The sequence below is a fragment of the Pleurodeles waltl genome, chromosome 3_1 (genome assembly GCF_031143425.1).
Source record: "Pleurodeles waltl isolate 20211129_DDA chromosome 3_1, aPleWal1.hap1.20221129, whole genome shotgun sequence".
Classification (NCBI taxonomy): domain Eukaryota; kingdom Metazoa; phylum Chordata; class Amphibia; order Caudata; family Salamandridae; genus Pleurodeles; species Pleurodeles waltl.
The window spans coordinates 1,789,725,695-1,789,742,372 of NC_090440.1; the positions used below are offsets into that span (position 1 = coordinate 1,789,725,695).

The following is a 16,678-nucleotide window of genomic DNA, read 5'->3' on the forward strand; positions in this document are numbered from 1 at the left end:
GTGTAGCATCATGAATATAATCAAATCCAAAAGAGAAAGTAAAAGTTATTGACGCATATGTGTCAAAGTTAATTAGGCATTCTTCCAAGTAGGAATAAGGTTTAGGGGAGTTGCTGACAGTGTCTGAATTCTTTTTGGAGTGGTAACTATTTTAAACAAGGTTTAAATAGACTCTAAAGGACTGAATGTTCCTTCAATGCTCGAGCGTCTTGACGTCACTCTCAGAAATGACAGCAGATAGTCTCTTTGCAAGTTGCCCAGTTGTTTGCATGTTTTGTAGGTAAATTAAACACGACTAAACCGAAGTATATGAAATAAGAAGCATAATATGTTCTTGTTGGGCTATCAATACTTTTCTTCTGCTTAATCAAAGACATTAGGCAAGACTAAGACAAATTACCTACTTTAATGCTTGGATTCATGTGGGCCAGACATTCTTTACCATTTTTTAATCTTGGTTGTGATGATTTCAGAAACTTACTGGAAGCGTCAATAATTGGAGTAAGAATGTAGATAGCAGCACTGCTACCTGTAAGAAAGCGGCCATTAACTGAAAGTGAAGCAATTTTATTTACATAACTGGTTAGGGTGGTCAGATAATCATTTGCTAAATCCATTTTGTAACAGCTTTTAAACTGTTTACCTTCTTGGATTGATCCTGCATAACTAAAGAGCTCTCATCAAAGTAAAAAGATTAAGGAAAGTTGGATTTGAGAAACAAAATGCGTACTTGTAGTGGGCTTTTATTGTTGCTGAACGTGTGGCCTTTTCTTTGTAGCAGACACCACTGTTTAGTCAAACCATGAAGTTAGCAAGTTATTTTTACATGTGCTCCGAAAGTGCGCCACAAATCGGATGCCAGTTGGAGCGCTTTGCAGCCTCCTTAGGTGTTGAAAGCACTATATACATGCTACGATACAACGCAATACTGTGTTTTACCTGTGATGTTATGGGATAGATCACTTTGAATATAATAAAACCGCAGTGGTACCCTACGTGTGACAATATTCCGTGCGTCTTGAGATGACAGAAAGACCACTGCTAAAAGATTAGTAGTCTGCTGCCTGGTGTCCCGTAGTTTCTTTAAGCACTATAGGCACAATTCACAAAGCCATTTTTGGCCCAAGCCTGCATAAATGGTTGAATGAATTTACTACTGTGTAATTTCGTGCAACGGTTTATACAATTATACAGTAATAAATCCCACGTAAAGACTTGGCATTAGACCAATGAAGGTGTGGTTTGCTTTGGGAATTTGTGAATGCCCACAAACTTTCCAGCATGTAGACTTTACCTAATTCTTCTCTGACTCTTATCCACCCTAAAAATTGTAAGAACATTGCTCCAGCAAAAGGCTGTAGTAAATTCCTTTTCAAGGTGGGAAGGGGAATGGAACATCCTAAAACCTCATCACCATGCAGAGGAGGAGGGTTCTCTGATTCTCCAAAGAGAAAAATGCATAAATTTCCGTATTGGGAAAGCAGCAGCTCCTAAAAATGTCACATGAGATTGCCAGTAGTACACCTAGAAACCTGCAATTAGCTCAGATTTCCAGGTACAGTATGTGATTTGCCTGCCTCTGGTCGAAGATGGCCCTTTACGAATGGGATCTAGTGAATGCAATGATGAAGAAAGCTTCAAAGACTTTATATTGTGAAGAAATGCAGCCTATCCCGTCATTCCTTGTGTATTCTGTCCCACAGGATCTTCAGAACTATCTAGAGCAGAACAACAGACAGATTGACGACATTGTGGGTTTGGTACGTGGCCAGCTGTCCAAGCAGAACCGCGTGACTCTGGGAGCACTTGTGGTCCTCGATGTCCATGCCAGAGATGTTCTCGCGTCCCTCGTAAATAAGCAAGTCAGTGATGAAAATGACTTTGAATGGCTCAGTCAGCTGAGATACTACTGGGAAGTAAGTGTTTTTAAAATATTTATTTTAAAATGTTGTTTATGTACCGTGATTGACAATGTTCTTATCAGAGATTGAAACCACAGTTCAAATCCTTTAACCTGTGATTTATTATATAACCTTGTCTGTGCCTGCATTTAAATTACAGTATTTTTTTATTCATATACACATCATTATATCTGGAGAATTGTAATAAAGTTCAAAATCTAACTTTCTCTTAAAAATATTTTAGACATTTCTCCATAAAACACATTTCTTTCACTCACATCTCTATGCACCTTAAATTTCCAATGGGTCTCAACGTTGACAAAGGAGGGAAACTTTGTATCCACACCTGACCTAACCCACCCTATCCCGCAAACTGGTGGATTTCATCATCCACCATTTGCTGCACATAGCTTTTGGGACCTAGCATTATGTCTCTGTATTCGGCCCACGTCTGCCATATCTTGTGGGGGTTTTGTTGACAGCCTCTGGCTTTGTACACCGCCGCCTCCAATCCCGTACAGTAATCTAGGCCATTCTTCTACACCACCAGAGACAGGGAAGCTGCAACCTTCCACTCCCTTTCTATGTCCTGCTTCGCTAGGTTCAATCCCAGGAACAGCATTGACTGCTTGTAACAATTACCGCCCAGCATGTCTGTGATGTGGAGTATGAGCTTTGGGTCCATCAGGATCGTCCAGTGCAGAACCCTTCCCAGACAGGATGTCACCCCAAGCCAGAATCGGCTGAGAGCCGGGCAGCTCCATAACATATGTAAACAAAAATAGTGCCACTTTCTGTGTTACAACGGAGACATGATGGGGAGGCAATCACACCCAATCACCAGAGAGGCTGGTGGGTAAAATATACTGAATGGAGATACCAGAGTTGAATCAGCTGAAGATTCGCAGTCCTGGGTGCACCCCCAAGGCCTCTGTCCAGTTCTCATCATCCAAAGTACCTACATCTGCCTCCCACGCCCATCGGAGAGCAGTGATCATGTCCGAATGATTGGAAATTGGTATCTGGTAGATTTTAGGAATCTTATGGTTGCCCAGATCCCCCAGGAGGAGATTACCCTCCAAAGGATAAATTACAGGAAGGTTAGGTAGGTCTTGATTATAAGGAGATAATGCACATCAGAGCTGTAAATAAGAAAAAACATTGGGTACAATGGAGTTGGTATTCTGCCTGCAAGGCCTGAAATTACTTAAGACCTGCACCGGTCATAACTCTGCAGAGATCCTGTTCAGATCCCCTCTACCAAACCCCTCCATTGCGGCCACTTGCAGCAACAGGCAGCACTGCCACAACAGCCTCCAGTGTGTCCGCTCTTCCCAGCCACCCAATTTGTCGAAGTATTTGCCTCCATCAGGTCAAAACAAGTTTAGTCGCCAAAGGCAGGCCACCACGGTCTCCTGCACCATATAGAAAGGAAATGAGGGGAACATCGCCCATTTTTCAGATGCGTACGCAGGGTGTCGCCCTGAATGTCGCACCACCAGTCATTAGTGATCAGAAGATATGATTGCTGATGTTATGACTCACTGTCTGCCGCTGTGATACTCCGCAATATGCAGAGTGCTAGAACTTGCAAAGGGCAATACTGGTGGCCACTTGCCCAAAGGAAGGCTAATCAGAATCAAATTCAGGTTGTGGAACCATTGCCAGGAGGTTGGTTGTGTGAAATTCTGTAGCTGATACAACAACTGGGGCAGCAACACCATTTTGAAAATTGCAGACCGACTAGTTAAAGACAAGGACAAGACTGGCCAGACCCATACATCTTCCCTTAAGTGAGCCAGAACTGGTTCCAGGTAGCACATCCAGGACAAAGTTACATCTGGAGACACGAAAACCCCCAGTTGTTTAAGCCTACCTGAGGCTATCTGCAGGTTTAACACCTGATCAAGATCCTGCAGGCAGCCACAGACAAGGAACACTGTACATTTGGATATGTTGAGATGCAACCCTGAGGTTTCCCTGAACATACGCATGATTTATAATATATGAGTCCCTGAGGTTGCGAGGACATTACAAAAAAGAGACCATCATCTGCATATAGTGCTATGCAATCAAATAGGTCTGAACCCCACTCAAAGCCCTCAATTTGTGCATCCATCCTCACCCACACCGCTAGGGGCTACACTGCTAAAGCAAATAGCACGGGTACAGGAAGCATCTCCGCCTCATCCCCCTCTGAATAGGGAATGGATCCGAGCTGGCCCTGGCCACCTTCACCATCGCTGTCAGATCAGTATATAGTAGTTTGAGGTAGGATTGAAACCGCGGGCCAAAGTTCAGGCGATGAAGAAAAGTGAACAGGTATGTCACACTCACCGAATAAAAGGCTTTATCAATGTCGGCCAAGAGAACCACATAGGCCTCTTCAACCTATTAGCTAATGCCAAAGCATTACACAGGTGCCGAATGTTGTGCCAGGTAGCATGATGAGCCATAAAGCCTGCATGGTCTGAGTGGACCAAGTGGGGAATCGAGCAAATCAGTTTGTTTGACAATGCCTTTGGGAGGATCTTCACTTCCAGATTCAGAAGAGAGATAGGGCGATAGGAGGAATGGTCCTCCACTGGCCGGCTGGCTTAGAGAACACCACTTTCTTAGCATGTCGCCAGTCAGGATTGGGGACATCTCAGTCAGCAGATGGCTGAATAGTACCCAGCATGTGCTCCTAGAGTTTAGGCATAAAGACCTTGAAGAACTTGCATCGGAACACACTAGGTCCCGAGGCCTTCACTGGGTGCAGCCCTGCCAAAGCCAACGAGAGCTCCTCCCCAGAGAAAGGCTTGTCCAAGCAGGTATGATCTGGAGATGTGAGGGTCTGCAGGGGGAGATCCAACACAAATTCTTCTGATGGATACAACTACCTGTGGATTCCTCACCTAATGAATACTCCCATGGCGCCAGCATTCAACGGAAATCTTCTTCCCAGCCTCTGCACGTCGACGAGGACGTCACATTAGCCCACGCGACGCCGTCTGACGTCATACAGGCAATAAGAGGTCCTCACCGACGTGCCGACGTCAGTTCCCTTTTTTCCGTGCATTCGAAACGGTTATCTTCGAGGGAGCTACTGTTACTTTTGTGGTTACAGTATATATTTTCTGCTGTGTGAATTTTCTCTGCGGTTATTATGTCTCAGAGAAAGTCGGGTTTCAAGCCCTGTCGGGAGTGTGGGGGCAAGATGGTCCGTTACTGATCCTCACTCCGACTGTTTATGGTGCTTAAGCTCCGATCACGACGTCGCAACATGTGATTCATGTCAACACATGAATCCAAAAGCCCTAAAAGAACGAGAGGCTAAACTTTTCATGGCAAAGTCGAAGAGGAAGGAAAAAAGGCATCATAAGAAGTCCTCCTCGCCGAGGTCTCATCGGCGTCATCGAGACTCCCGGCGTTGTAGGGATTCACGGCGTCATTCCAGCAAGGAGTCTCGTTCGAGGTCGCCTTCGGCTCGGCGTCGAAAGACTTGGGAGGTCAGTCCCACAGTCACGCCACATCCGTCGACGCCGTTGCCTTCTCCGGCGTCACCGACTTCGCCTGGACAGGCTTCAGTGATCGAGGTGACGCAGCCTCAGGTGTTTTCTCCGGCGTCGCAGACGTAGAGGCTGGCATCGGGGTCGCCTTCGATCCAGGCACCCCAGTATCCAGCTTTTCCTGCCCCTGGAGCCGATAATACCGCATTTTTGAATGCGATGTATACCATCTTTCAGCAGATGGCTCCAGGAGGTGCTCCAGTTGGTCCATCGGGCCCGTTGGCTTTTTCCTTGGGTGCTCCGGCTCCTTTACGGCCGGCACCCTTTATGCCCTTTCTCCCTTTAGGGAATGTGGGCTCGGCGCCGATGTCGGCGTCGGTGGCCGCTCCGGTGGCTCCAGAGGTTTTGGCCCCGGAGGTTTCCATCCCGTCGACTTCGGGATTTTGACCTGTGACTCCGGCGGAAGCTCCAAGATGCGACTCTCTTCGTCCGGCTCCTACTTCGGCGCCGAAGCTGCCTGTGGCGCCGGACATGGCGTCGGATGGATCCAGAGATCGGCGCCGATCCTCGACTTCGGCGGAGGCCATGTCGACTCCGCGTATCGAAGAAAGGCTGCACTCTAGAAGGCGAGCTCTCCATCTTTTGGAAGAGCAGGAATACCAACGAGTCTTGGAGGAAGGAGAGATTGAGGACTCTGGTGATGGACTTCATGGTCTGGATACAGCCAGTGGGCTGGATACTTCCCCTGAGTGGGACCTATCATCTCCAGGGGAGTATACGGAGGAGGCTGCTACCTTTCACGCTGTGGTAAGAAAGGCAGCTAACTTTCTGGAACTGCCTTTGCCGGTGGCAGAGGCGAAACAGAATTTGCTGACTGAGGTGCTACATCCGGCTTCTACTGCAGCAGAGCCTCTTTTGCCATTCAATGAGGCTTTGCTTGATCCGGTGTTAGAGGTGTGGAAGAAGCCAGTGTCTTCCTCGGCTGTTCATAGGGCTGTGGCCAGGAGATATCGGGCTGCGCCATCTGACCCTGGCTTTCTGTCTAGACATCCTACGCCGGAGAGCTTGGTGGTGCAAGCCTCCTGTTCGTCTAGATCAGCGCCTGGATCTTTCCCGACGGTACCAGGGGACAGAGACTCCAAAAAGTAGGACGCACAATCCAAAAAGATTTTTTCGTCCTGCAGTATGGCGTTGAAGGCCACTAATGCGACTTGCATTTTGGGGAGATACATCCATGCTCTTATGGACGACATATCATCTTCGTATACGGAGCTTCCCCAAGGACTTTTGAACATTGTTTCGGATGCCCAGGCTGCCGCCACCCAGATTATGCAGTCTGGGATGGATACGACCGACTCGGTGGCTAGGGCGATGGGCACGGCTGTGGTGGCGAGGAGACAGGCTTGGCTCCGCAACTCAGGGTTCTCTGCGGACGTTCAGTCGACCCTGTTGGACCTCCCGTTTGATGGGGACAAACTGTTTGGAGCCAAAGCGGATTCGGCCTTGGAAAGGTTTAAAGAGAGCAGAGCCACAGCCAAGTCACTGGGACTGCAAGCCCCTTCTTCTGCCTCCTCTAGGTTTTTTAGGAGGTTCCGTGGTTTTGGACGGGGTTCTTCCTCCTCTTCCTTTCAGGGGAGATACCAGCAACCTGCCTCTTCTCTCGCCTTTAGATCGATTAGAGGGAGAGGTAGGATCCGCACCAGGGGAGCCTCTCAGCAGCACTCTGCCTCTTCCTCGTCCTCTGGAGGGGTGCAGCAGGGGAAGCAGCCTTAGGCTTCCACCAGTCCCCACTCACTCCTCTCCTGTAGGGGGAAGGTTACGACACTTTCTTCACAAGTGGCAGACTATTACATCGGACACTTGGGTTATCAGCATTGTGGGGAAAGGCTACACCCTTCCCTTTCGGGAGTTTCCGCCCCCCATCCCGCCCCGCCCATCGTATTGTTCAAAAGAACATCTCCTGTTGCTAGAACAGGAAGTTCAAGTCCTCCTATTAAAGGGCGCGGTGGAGTTGGTCCCAGAGCAGGAAAGGGGTCAAGGTTGTTACTCGAGATACTTCCTGATTCCCAAGAAGGATGGTCGGTTGAGACCAATTCTGGACCTGAGGATCTTGAATTGGTTCCTCAAGCAGGAAAAGTTCAAGATGCTGACCCTAGATCAGGTGCTTTTGGCGTTGAACAATGGAGATTGGATGGTGTCTGTCGACTTGCGGTATGCTTATTTTCATATCCCGATACTCAAGTCGCACAGGAAGTATCTCCGGTTTGTGCTAGGGTCGCAGCACTATCAGTTTGTGGTCCTCCCATTTGGTCTTACTTCAGCACCTAGAGTCTTCACGAAGGTGATGTCGGTGGTTGCGGCAGAGCTCAGGAGGAAGGGGATAGCAGTATTCCCTTACCTGGACGACTGGTTGATCAAAGCCAAGTCCCCGGAGCTTGTGTTGCATCATCTGCAGTCAACAACCCAGTTGTTGTTCGACCTGGGCTTTGAACGTGCCCAAATCTCACCTAGAGCCCTCTCAACGCCTCCTATTCATAGGGGCAGTACTGGATACAACATTGGATCGAGCCTTTCCTCCGCCTCAGCGGATTCAAGATATTCAGGAGTTGGTTCCAATGTTTCGAAATGGAGCGGTCGTTCCAGTCCTCAAGGTCCTTCGTCTGCTCGGTTTGTTTGCCTCCTGCATACTGTTGGTCACGCATGCTCGCTGGCACATGAGGGCTCTTCAGTGGTGCCTCCGAAGGCAGTGGTCTCAACACAGAGGAGATCTCGAAGGTTCTGTCAAGATCTCCAGAGATGCTGCTGCGGACTTGAAGTGGTGGATTGCGGACAACAATCTTTCCCAAGGAAGGCCGTTCACGCAGTCACCACCAGTGACCACAGTCATAACGGATGCTTCCACTCTAGGGTGGGGAGCTCATCTGGGGGATCTGGAGATCAAAGGGCTTTGGTCTCCAGAGGAACAGATTTTTCATATCAATCTGTTGGAGTTGCGGGCTGTACGTCTGGCTCTCAAGGCCTTCCTCCCATCCCTTCGCGGTCAGTCGGTTCAGGTCCTGACGGACAATACTACCACAATGTGGTATATAAACAAACAGGGAGGAGTGGGGTCGTACCTTCTCTGCAGAGAAGCTCTTCGACTATGGTCCTGGGCAAAGGACCATCAGATTTGCTTGGTAGCAAATCATCTGGCCGGAGTCTTGAATGTACGAGCGGACATTCTCAGTCGCCATTTCTCGGCCGACCACGAGTGGCGTCTCCATCCAGATCAAGTCCGTCTAATCTTCCAGATGTGGGGGGTTCCTCGGATAGATCTGTTTGCCACCCGGGAGAACACGCACTGTACGTTATACTGCAGTCTCCAGTATCCGGTGCAGGGGGCTTTCGGGGGACGCGTTTCAGAGAACCTGGTGCGACCAGTTGCTTTACGCGTTTCCCCCCCATACCCTTGATTCCTCGAGTATTGAGGAAAATTCGCCAAGACCGGGCCCAAGTAATCTTAATAGCTCCGGATTGGCCAAGGAGGGTGTGGTATTCCGACCTTCTCCAACTCTCACTGTGCCCTCCGCTCCGTCTCCCTCTCAGGGCAGACCTCCTCTCGCAGTCGCAGGGGCAGGTTTTACACCCCCACCTCCAGAGCCAGCACCTTCATGTCTGGAGATTGAACGGGGCAACCTGAGTTCCTTCTCTCTCCCGCCTGATGTAGTGGATGTTATCTTAGCGCCAGGCGACACTCCACTAAAACTATCTACGCTAATAGGTGGTCTAAATTTGTGGTATGGTGTGGAGAGAGACAGATTGATTCCTTACGTGCTCATTTGTCAGATGTTTTATCTTTTGCTTTGTCTCTAGCGCAGAAAGGTTGTGCAGTGGCTACTATTAAAGGTTACTTGTCTGCCGTTACTTGTCTGCCTTGTCAGCCTTCATTTGTCTGCCAGACCAACCATCACTGTTTAAGTCTCCTATTGTTCTTAGATTCTTGAAGGGTCTTCTAAATAAATATCCTCCAAAACCATTCGTTATGCCACAATGGGATTTGTCCTTGGTCCTGACTTTCCTTATGGGGTCCCCTTTTGAGCCTATGCATTCCTGCTCCTTAAGGTATTTAGTTATTAAAACAGTTTTCCTGGTGGCCATAACATCTGCAAGGAGAGTTAGTGAGTTGCAGGCTTTATCAGTAAAACCCCCTTATACAACTTTTTATGCGGATAAGGTGGTGTTGAGGACCAAGGCTGCTTTCCTTCCGAAGGTTGTTTCACCCTTCCATTTGGCCCAGACAATCACTTTGTCCACGTTCTATCCTCCGCCTCATCCTTCAAAGGAGGAAGAAAGACTACATCGCTTGGACCCAAAGAGGGCGTTAAGCTTCTACATTGACAGAATGAAGGATATCAGGCTGGAGGATCAGCTGTTTATCGGATACGTGGGCAAGAGGAGAGGAAAGGCAGTCCACAAGAGAACACTCTCCAGGTGGGTTGTTCTTTGCATTAAAATATGTTACGCTTTAGCAAAGAAGGATCCTCCTGATGGTGTTAGAGCTCATTCCACCAGGGCTAAGTCGGCCACTTCGGCTTTGGCTAGGGGTGTTCCTGTGGTCGACATCTGCAAGGCCGCAACTTGGTCGTCCCTTCACACTTTTGTGAAGCACTACTGCTTGGACTCTGAGGTCAGAAGGGATGGCCATTTTGCACGGTCAGTGCTGCAGGATTTCTTGGTTTGACCATACAGGTACCCACCACCGAGTGCGGCACTGCTTTGGGACTCTATTCATTAGGTGAGGAATCCACAGGTAGTTGTATCCATCAGAAGAACGAGTTACTTACCTTCGGTAATGACTTTTCTGGTGGATACATTAGCTACCTGTGGATTCCTCATGGTCCCACCCGCCTCCCCGTTGCCTGTCTGGTCTAACCAAGTAATCCTTGAGTGTGCTCCTCTTGGTCTTTGGGTCTGTAATAGATTTTGTATATAGGGATACTTGTTCATGTATATATATATATATATATATTTCCTTGCGTATATGCATATTTGATATATATAAATGTTTTGTTTTAGAAAGAAACAAGAGTCCTATTAAATCTATGGCCTTTTCATGGAAATGTTGTGTACTTTACAATGTTATCAGATGTTGCCTTGATCTCTCATTGCATAGGGTTATTGTTCTCATGCACGTAAAAAATGTTGGTACTGACGTCTGCACGTCAGCGAGGACCTCTTATTGCCTGTATGACGTCAGACGGCGTCGCGTGGGCTAATGTGACGTCCTCGTCGACGTGCAGAGGCTGGGAAGAAGATTTCCGTCGAATGCTGGCACCATGGGAGTATTCATTAGGTGAGGAATCCACAGGTAGCTAATGTATCCACCAGAAAAGTTGTTACCGAAGGTAAGTAACTCGTTCTTCTCTCTTTTCCCTGGACAAGCCCTCCCATTGAGCCTAGACTTCTCGGAAGTGGGCAGCAAAGCTGCAGGCCACGTCCCTAGGATCACTGAGTAGAGCACCCATCACATCACACACCAGAAGGACAATGGCAGGGTGACGAAGGCCCTAACATAGTTTAAGTAGCAGTTTTGCTCGACTTGTACCCCCATTGGTATATACAGCTATGGTCTGCCTTCCAAGACAACTTAACTTCCCCCAAGAGGATCTGTTGATATTGCTGTTGTACGAGTCATACTTGCCTATGCACCTCCCGCCCACCCACCATACATCCCTGCACCTCTAAATCTGCCATCTGGGTCTTGAGATCTACCAAGTCCTGCGAACAGCAAAGCCACACCCCAGTGCAGAAGCTAGTATCTGATCCCCAAAATGTGGTTATCAGAGCCTTCCACAGCATCACCCGGGATGTCCCCGAAGTAAGGGCGAGATGTTTGTTTATTGATTGCTCAATGCAGAGACAGTAAGTCAGATTTCTTAGGTGGCAGGGTGACAAGCGCGAATGGAAAGCCAGGCACTGATGGCCCATGCAGAGTTGAATGGCCACTGGTGAGCAGTCGGAGAGTCCTGTTCCCAAGAAGGAAACATCTGAAATTCTATGGAAGTAGCACTGGGATTAGAAAGTAAGGCAGGAGAGGCAGGAGAAGCAGTTGTGCACTGAGGAGAAAAAGCTGTATTCTCCCTGATTTGGGAGATGTGCCCTCCAGATGTCAATCAAACCAAAGGCAGACATCAAGGAGGGTAGGAGGATCTTACCAAATTCGGTGGGGGAGGAGACACCTATCCATTGAATGATCCATCACACCATTCCATTCACCTCCATTTACCGTGACCCCATTAGGGAGTTTACCACACACCCTAGTTATGAGGTCAACAAAGGACTTGCTGGGGGGAGGAGGGGCATAGGCACATTAAAACGTGTGGGATTCCCTGTACCAGGCACCGCACTATACCAACCCCAATTGTTCACCCATGTCCTGGTGAACTGAAATGGGGCCCGATTATTTTATTTTTTTAATCAGGATGCATGTGCCTCTGGACTGCCTCATGAACCCTGAGTGATGAACTTGCGTGTAGCCGAACCGGGCCAAGCAAGGGGCCTTATTGCCCATCAAATGAGTCTCTTGGAGCAAGAGGACGTTGGCCCTCACCATTTTAGCATGTTTCAAGACTGCTCTCCTTTTAAATTTGTCGAGAAGGCCATTAACATTCCAGGAAACCACATGTAACACATCCTGGGAACCATCAACTGTGGTGCCGCTCATAATACCCTAGAATGGAGCCTGTCTTTGGCAAGTGTGGCTGGCAGATGGAGTATCATGTGTAGCAGGCATGGAAAAACATGAAAATAAATAAGAATAGCAAGAACCATAACACAAACAATACCCAACCAAATCCCCTCCATACTTCGATAAAGAGGAAGCATCTATTGCGGGGCCAGCCATGGCCGGGCCCCAACAGGGGACCACGCTGGTTTCGTCCCAGTTGTTGGAAACCCCCAAACCTTTTGCCTTCCTCCTCTTCTTTTTCTGACATAATTGTTGTTGGCTTTAGGACTCTGGACACTTTACCACTGCTAACCAGTGCTAAATTGCATGTGCTCTTTCCCTAAAAACATGGTATCATTGGCTCATACCCAATTGGCATATTTAATTTACTTGTAAGTCCCTAGTACAGTGCACTGCGTGTGCCCAGGGCCTGTAAATAAAATGCTACTACTGGGCCTGCAGAACTGGTTGTGCCACCCATATAAGTAGCCCCTTAACCATGTCTCAGGCGTGTCATTGCAAGGCCTGTGTGTGCAGTTTCACTGCCACTTCGACATGGCATTTAAAAGTACTTCCCAAGCCTTAAACTCCCCTTTTTCTACATATGTCACCCCGAAGGTATGCCCTAGATAATCCCTAGGGCAGGGTACTATGTAGATAAAAGGCAGGACATGCACATGTGTGTTTTATATGTCCTGGTAGTGGAAAACTCCTAAATTTGTTTTCCACTTCTGTGTGGCTTGTTCCTTTCATAGGCTAGCATTAGGGCTACCCTCATATACTGTTTGAGTGGTAGATTCTGGTCAGAAAGGGATAACCAGGTCATATTTAGTATGGCCAGAATGGTAATAGAAAATCCTGCTTATTGGTGAGGTTGGATTTTATGTTACTAATTTAGAAATGCCACTTTCAGAAAGTGAGTATTTCTCTGCACTGAAAATCCATCTGTGCCTTACAGCCTGTCTGCAATCCATGCCTGGGCTGGGCTGGTTGACAGCTCCCTTGTGCATTTCACCCAGATAACCACAAACACAGGATACTCAGTCACACCTGCACTCATCTACATACTGAATGGGTCTTCCTGGGCTGGGAGGGTGGTGGGCCTGACACTTACATTTCAGACTGGTGTGTTTCCTCACACAATGGACTGCCAAACCCCCTATTGGGAGCCTGGCAGACAGACTTGTACTGAAAGTGGACCTTGTGCACTTCAAAACCACACTTTAAAGTCTTCCCCACTTCAAAGGCAATTTTGGGTCCCTGACCCCACCAAAGCAGACACTTCTGGACCTGAACCTGCAACCTGTCAAGAGGAACTGCCTGGCTGCCCAAAGTACTCATCTGGACTGCTTTGCTGTGAAGGACTGCTACCATGCATTGCCCTGCTGCCCTCTGACTTTGCTGAGAAGTGCTCTCCAAGTGCTTGGATTGAGCTTTTCAGGGCCAAAAAGACTTCATCTCTTCAAGGAAACCTTTTGTGCGTTGAAAATCGCTGCACAGCCTGCCAAAAACAATGCATAGCTTGCCCTGCAACGAGGAAATCGCTGCACAGCCGAACCGGAACACTGCAGCCTGACTTCCAGAGCGAAGATCGACACTGCACCTGCTTTGCAGCTGTAAATTCAACACACAGCTCTACCGGATCGACACACAGCCGAGTCAGAACGACGCAGCCCGACTTCCTGAGTGAGGAATCGACGCAGTGCCTGCAGTGCGACAGAAAATTAGATGCATCACCTACTGGATCGATGCAAAGCCTGTGACTTTGTCCTGCATGCCCAGGATTTTCCCTGCATCGTGCCTGGGTGCTAAAAGATCCCCGCATCACAGTGAGGAACTAAGACTGCATGCCGGAAATCATGGAAAGAAACGAAGTATCGTCTGTGCCATGTCAGAAAATCTGACGCACACCTTACTTTTCCATGCATCTCCTCCTCTGCGGTTTTGGTGTGTGTAATTGTTGACTCAAACCAGGTACTTTGTGCAAACAAGAGACAACTGTTGATTTCTAAGAATTAAGACTCTTTTTAAACTTGCAAAAGTGATATTTCAACTTGTGCTTATTGAATCTTTATAGTTTTGACCTTAACTTAATCAGATAAATATCATATATTTTTCTAAATCGGTGTGGTGTATTTTTGTGGTATTTCACTGTGTTTACTGTATGATTTATTGCACAATACTTTAAACATTGCCTTCTAAGTTAAGCCTGACTGCTCAGTGCCAAGCTACCAGAGGTTGGGGACAGGATCATTTGGATTGTGTGTGACTTACCCTGACTAGGATTGTGATCCCTATTTAGACAAAGATGAATACCTCTGCAAACTAGAAACCCCATTTCCAACACCAGTGTATCCCCAAACCGAACATAATCAAGTAGTGGAGGTAACCAGTACACCACTCCCACAGTTTTGCAGTTGCTAGTCAGTAGAGTGACATGGGGAATGCCGCCAGTATCACAAGAATCAAGTCAGATGTAACTGTCATGGGGATGGTGCAGAGACTGCCCCCAATTCTCTGAATGAACTCCACCATCTATGTGCCCCCCAGTTGTGCCGGGGGCTCCTCCACAATGAGCGAGATCTATTACTCCTCTTCGCCAGAGTTTTAGTAGGACAGTTCTGTTTGTCCCCTGGAACTGAGTCAGAATCCATGCATGGGGGTGTGTGTGGCTTCAGCTTGGGATATTCATTGGTCCACTGGAAGACCTCTTCAGTATCCAAAAATAGAGTGTCTGTGAGCGGTATATGACTTTTAGTTTGGCTGGATAAAGTAACATGCATTAGATAGCAAGGTCGCGGAGGCGTTTCGCTGCACGTACTATTGCTGCTTTTGCTGCACCATCCTGGTGTAGTCGGTAAGATCATGATGTTGTGGGATTGGTAGGAGATCTATTTGAGAACAGCATCCCTATATAAATAATTGAGGAGTTTCGCAATAACAGAAAGGGGCTGGGCCCGGATGGAGGGCACCACACCAATGCCCTGTGGGCTCACTCAACAACAAAACATGATGAAAGGGCCTTTACGGTCATCATCAAATGGAGCCATTTGGCAAGAAAACATTCCATGAAGGAGCTCTTGCACCCCTCAGGAAAGCCCATAAATTGCATAGTATTACGGCGACCCCTTTCCCTCCATGTCCTTGACTCTTTTTGCTAGCTCCTTGGTCAGCACAATGAGCTTGGTCACCATTTGGTGCAGGGCAGTGACAGAGTCCTCTGCCCATGAAACCCTGGTTTCCACCTCTGTAATCCACTCAGTAGCATTCCTGAGGTCTTGGCGGAGCAAGTTGACATGTTTGCCTACAGCTCCGATCTTAGCACCAACATGTCCTGCGACTGTTTGATAGTGGCCAGAAGGGCAGCGTTGTCAGGAGTTGATCCATCTTGTCCGCTGGCTCCAACGTGGGGGATGGGATGGGGTGGCGCCCCGTCGGGCTGCGTGTACTTGTCCAGGGTGCTCTGTTTTGCACCCAGGGGGGCCTTGTTTTTAGTTTGGTGACAGGTGTTGCAGGGACCCCTCCCCCACATGGTTGTTGGAGCTCCCCAGATTGTAGCTGACTTGCCCAACCCCCACCCCTCCTGGCATATGGGGTAGCATGAGCAGTCAGACCTAGCCCAGCGCCTCTGTAGGTGGTGCGTCCTCCTTAATGGGGCCATCCACAAATTGGGGTGCACTACTAGATTGGGCCCTTCTGGGCTAGAAAGGCAGAACAAACAATGCAGAGGTCATGGCAGACTGGTACCCCAAAGAAAGCAGCCTCACTCCAGGACCTGCCGTGCCCCGGCCAAACAGTGCTAATGGGCCCTCACAGAGGGCACCAACAGAAGCGTAGAAAGCCAAGCACACTCCACCCGGGGTCATTATTTGGTAACAAGGTTGGTGTTAGGTCTGAGGGGGAGATTGGTGGGGATTGGGTGGGCTCCTGGGGAAGGAAGCAAAATTCGGAGGAAGGATACCTCTGACACCCCTCACAGGATATCCCTTATGCAGGGCCAAGGTAGCTCCTATCCCCGGGGCCTGCAATATAGGCAGTTATTTTCTCGAAATTCATAATGGCCCACAGTCTTTATTGTTTTGTATCAGAGTCTGTGATATTGTAGGTTTGAAGAAAAGCATTGCCAATGGCGTTCTTTTTGTCTTTTGTATATTGAAAAAGTGTTCTCCGGTGCAGTACCCAATGTGATAAATGGCAGGTACAACTCTGAGGCTTACTTCCTGCATACATGGAATCTTGTACTGCTGCTGCACTTCTTTTGTGTGTGAGCGAAAGTTTACACTAAATGCATCTATCCTAGTCTAAACTGTTACAATTTTTATAGGAATGGAAGCCTGCACTGTTAACTGCCAATGCAGTTCCTGTGTTGTATGTTAGCGAAACTTAATGGACACCTTTTCCCCATACAAAAGTTACAATGACTTGCACAATTGAGCTGGTGCAGTATGCCAGGTGAGAACATGACAGAGTGCAAGAAGAGCAGTGAATGGCAAAACAGGGTTGGGTCAAGGCAGGGCAGTAGAACAGAAAGAAAATTCCCATGAAGGGGAACAAGGGTTACAAGTAAGGAATCATCCCTT

The 16,678-nt window shown here is 48.1% G+C and overlaps 1 protein-coding gene across 2 annotated transcripts in view; it reads left to right on the plus strand.

Moving 5' to 3' along the window:
• Nucleotides 1-16,678, plus strand: part of DNAH7 (dynein axonemal heavy chain 7) — a 1,158,398-nt gene that overhangs the window by 342,055 nt on the left and 799,665 nt on the right. For both annotated transcript variants that reach the window (XM_069225862.1, XM_069225863.1), the window contains one exon: nt 1,704-1,916. In XM_069225862.1, coding sequence (XP_069081963.1) covers nt 1,704-1,916 — 213 coding nt within the window. The remainder of the gene's footprint in view (nt 1-1,703; nt 1,917-16,678) is intronic.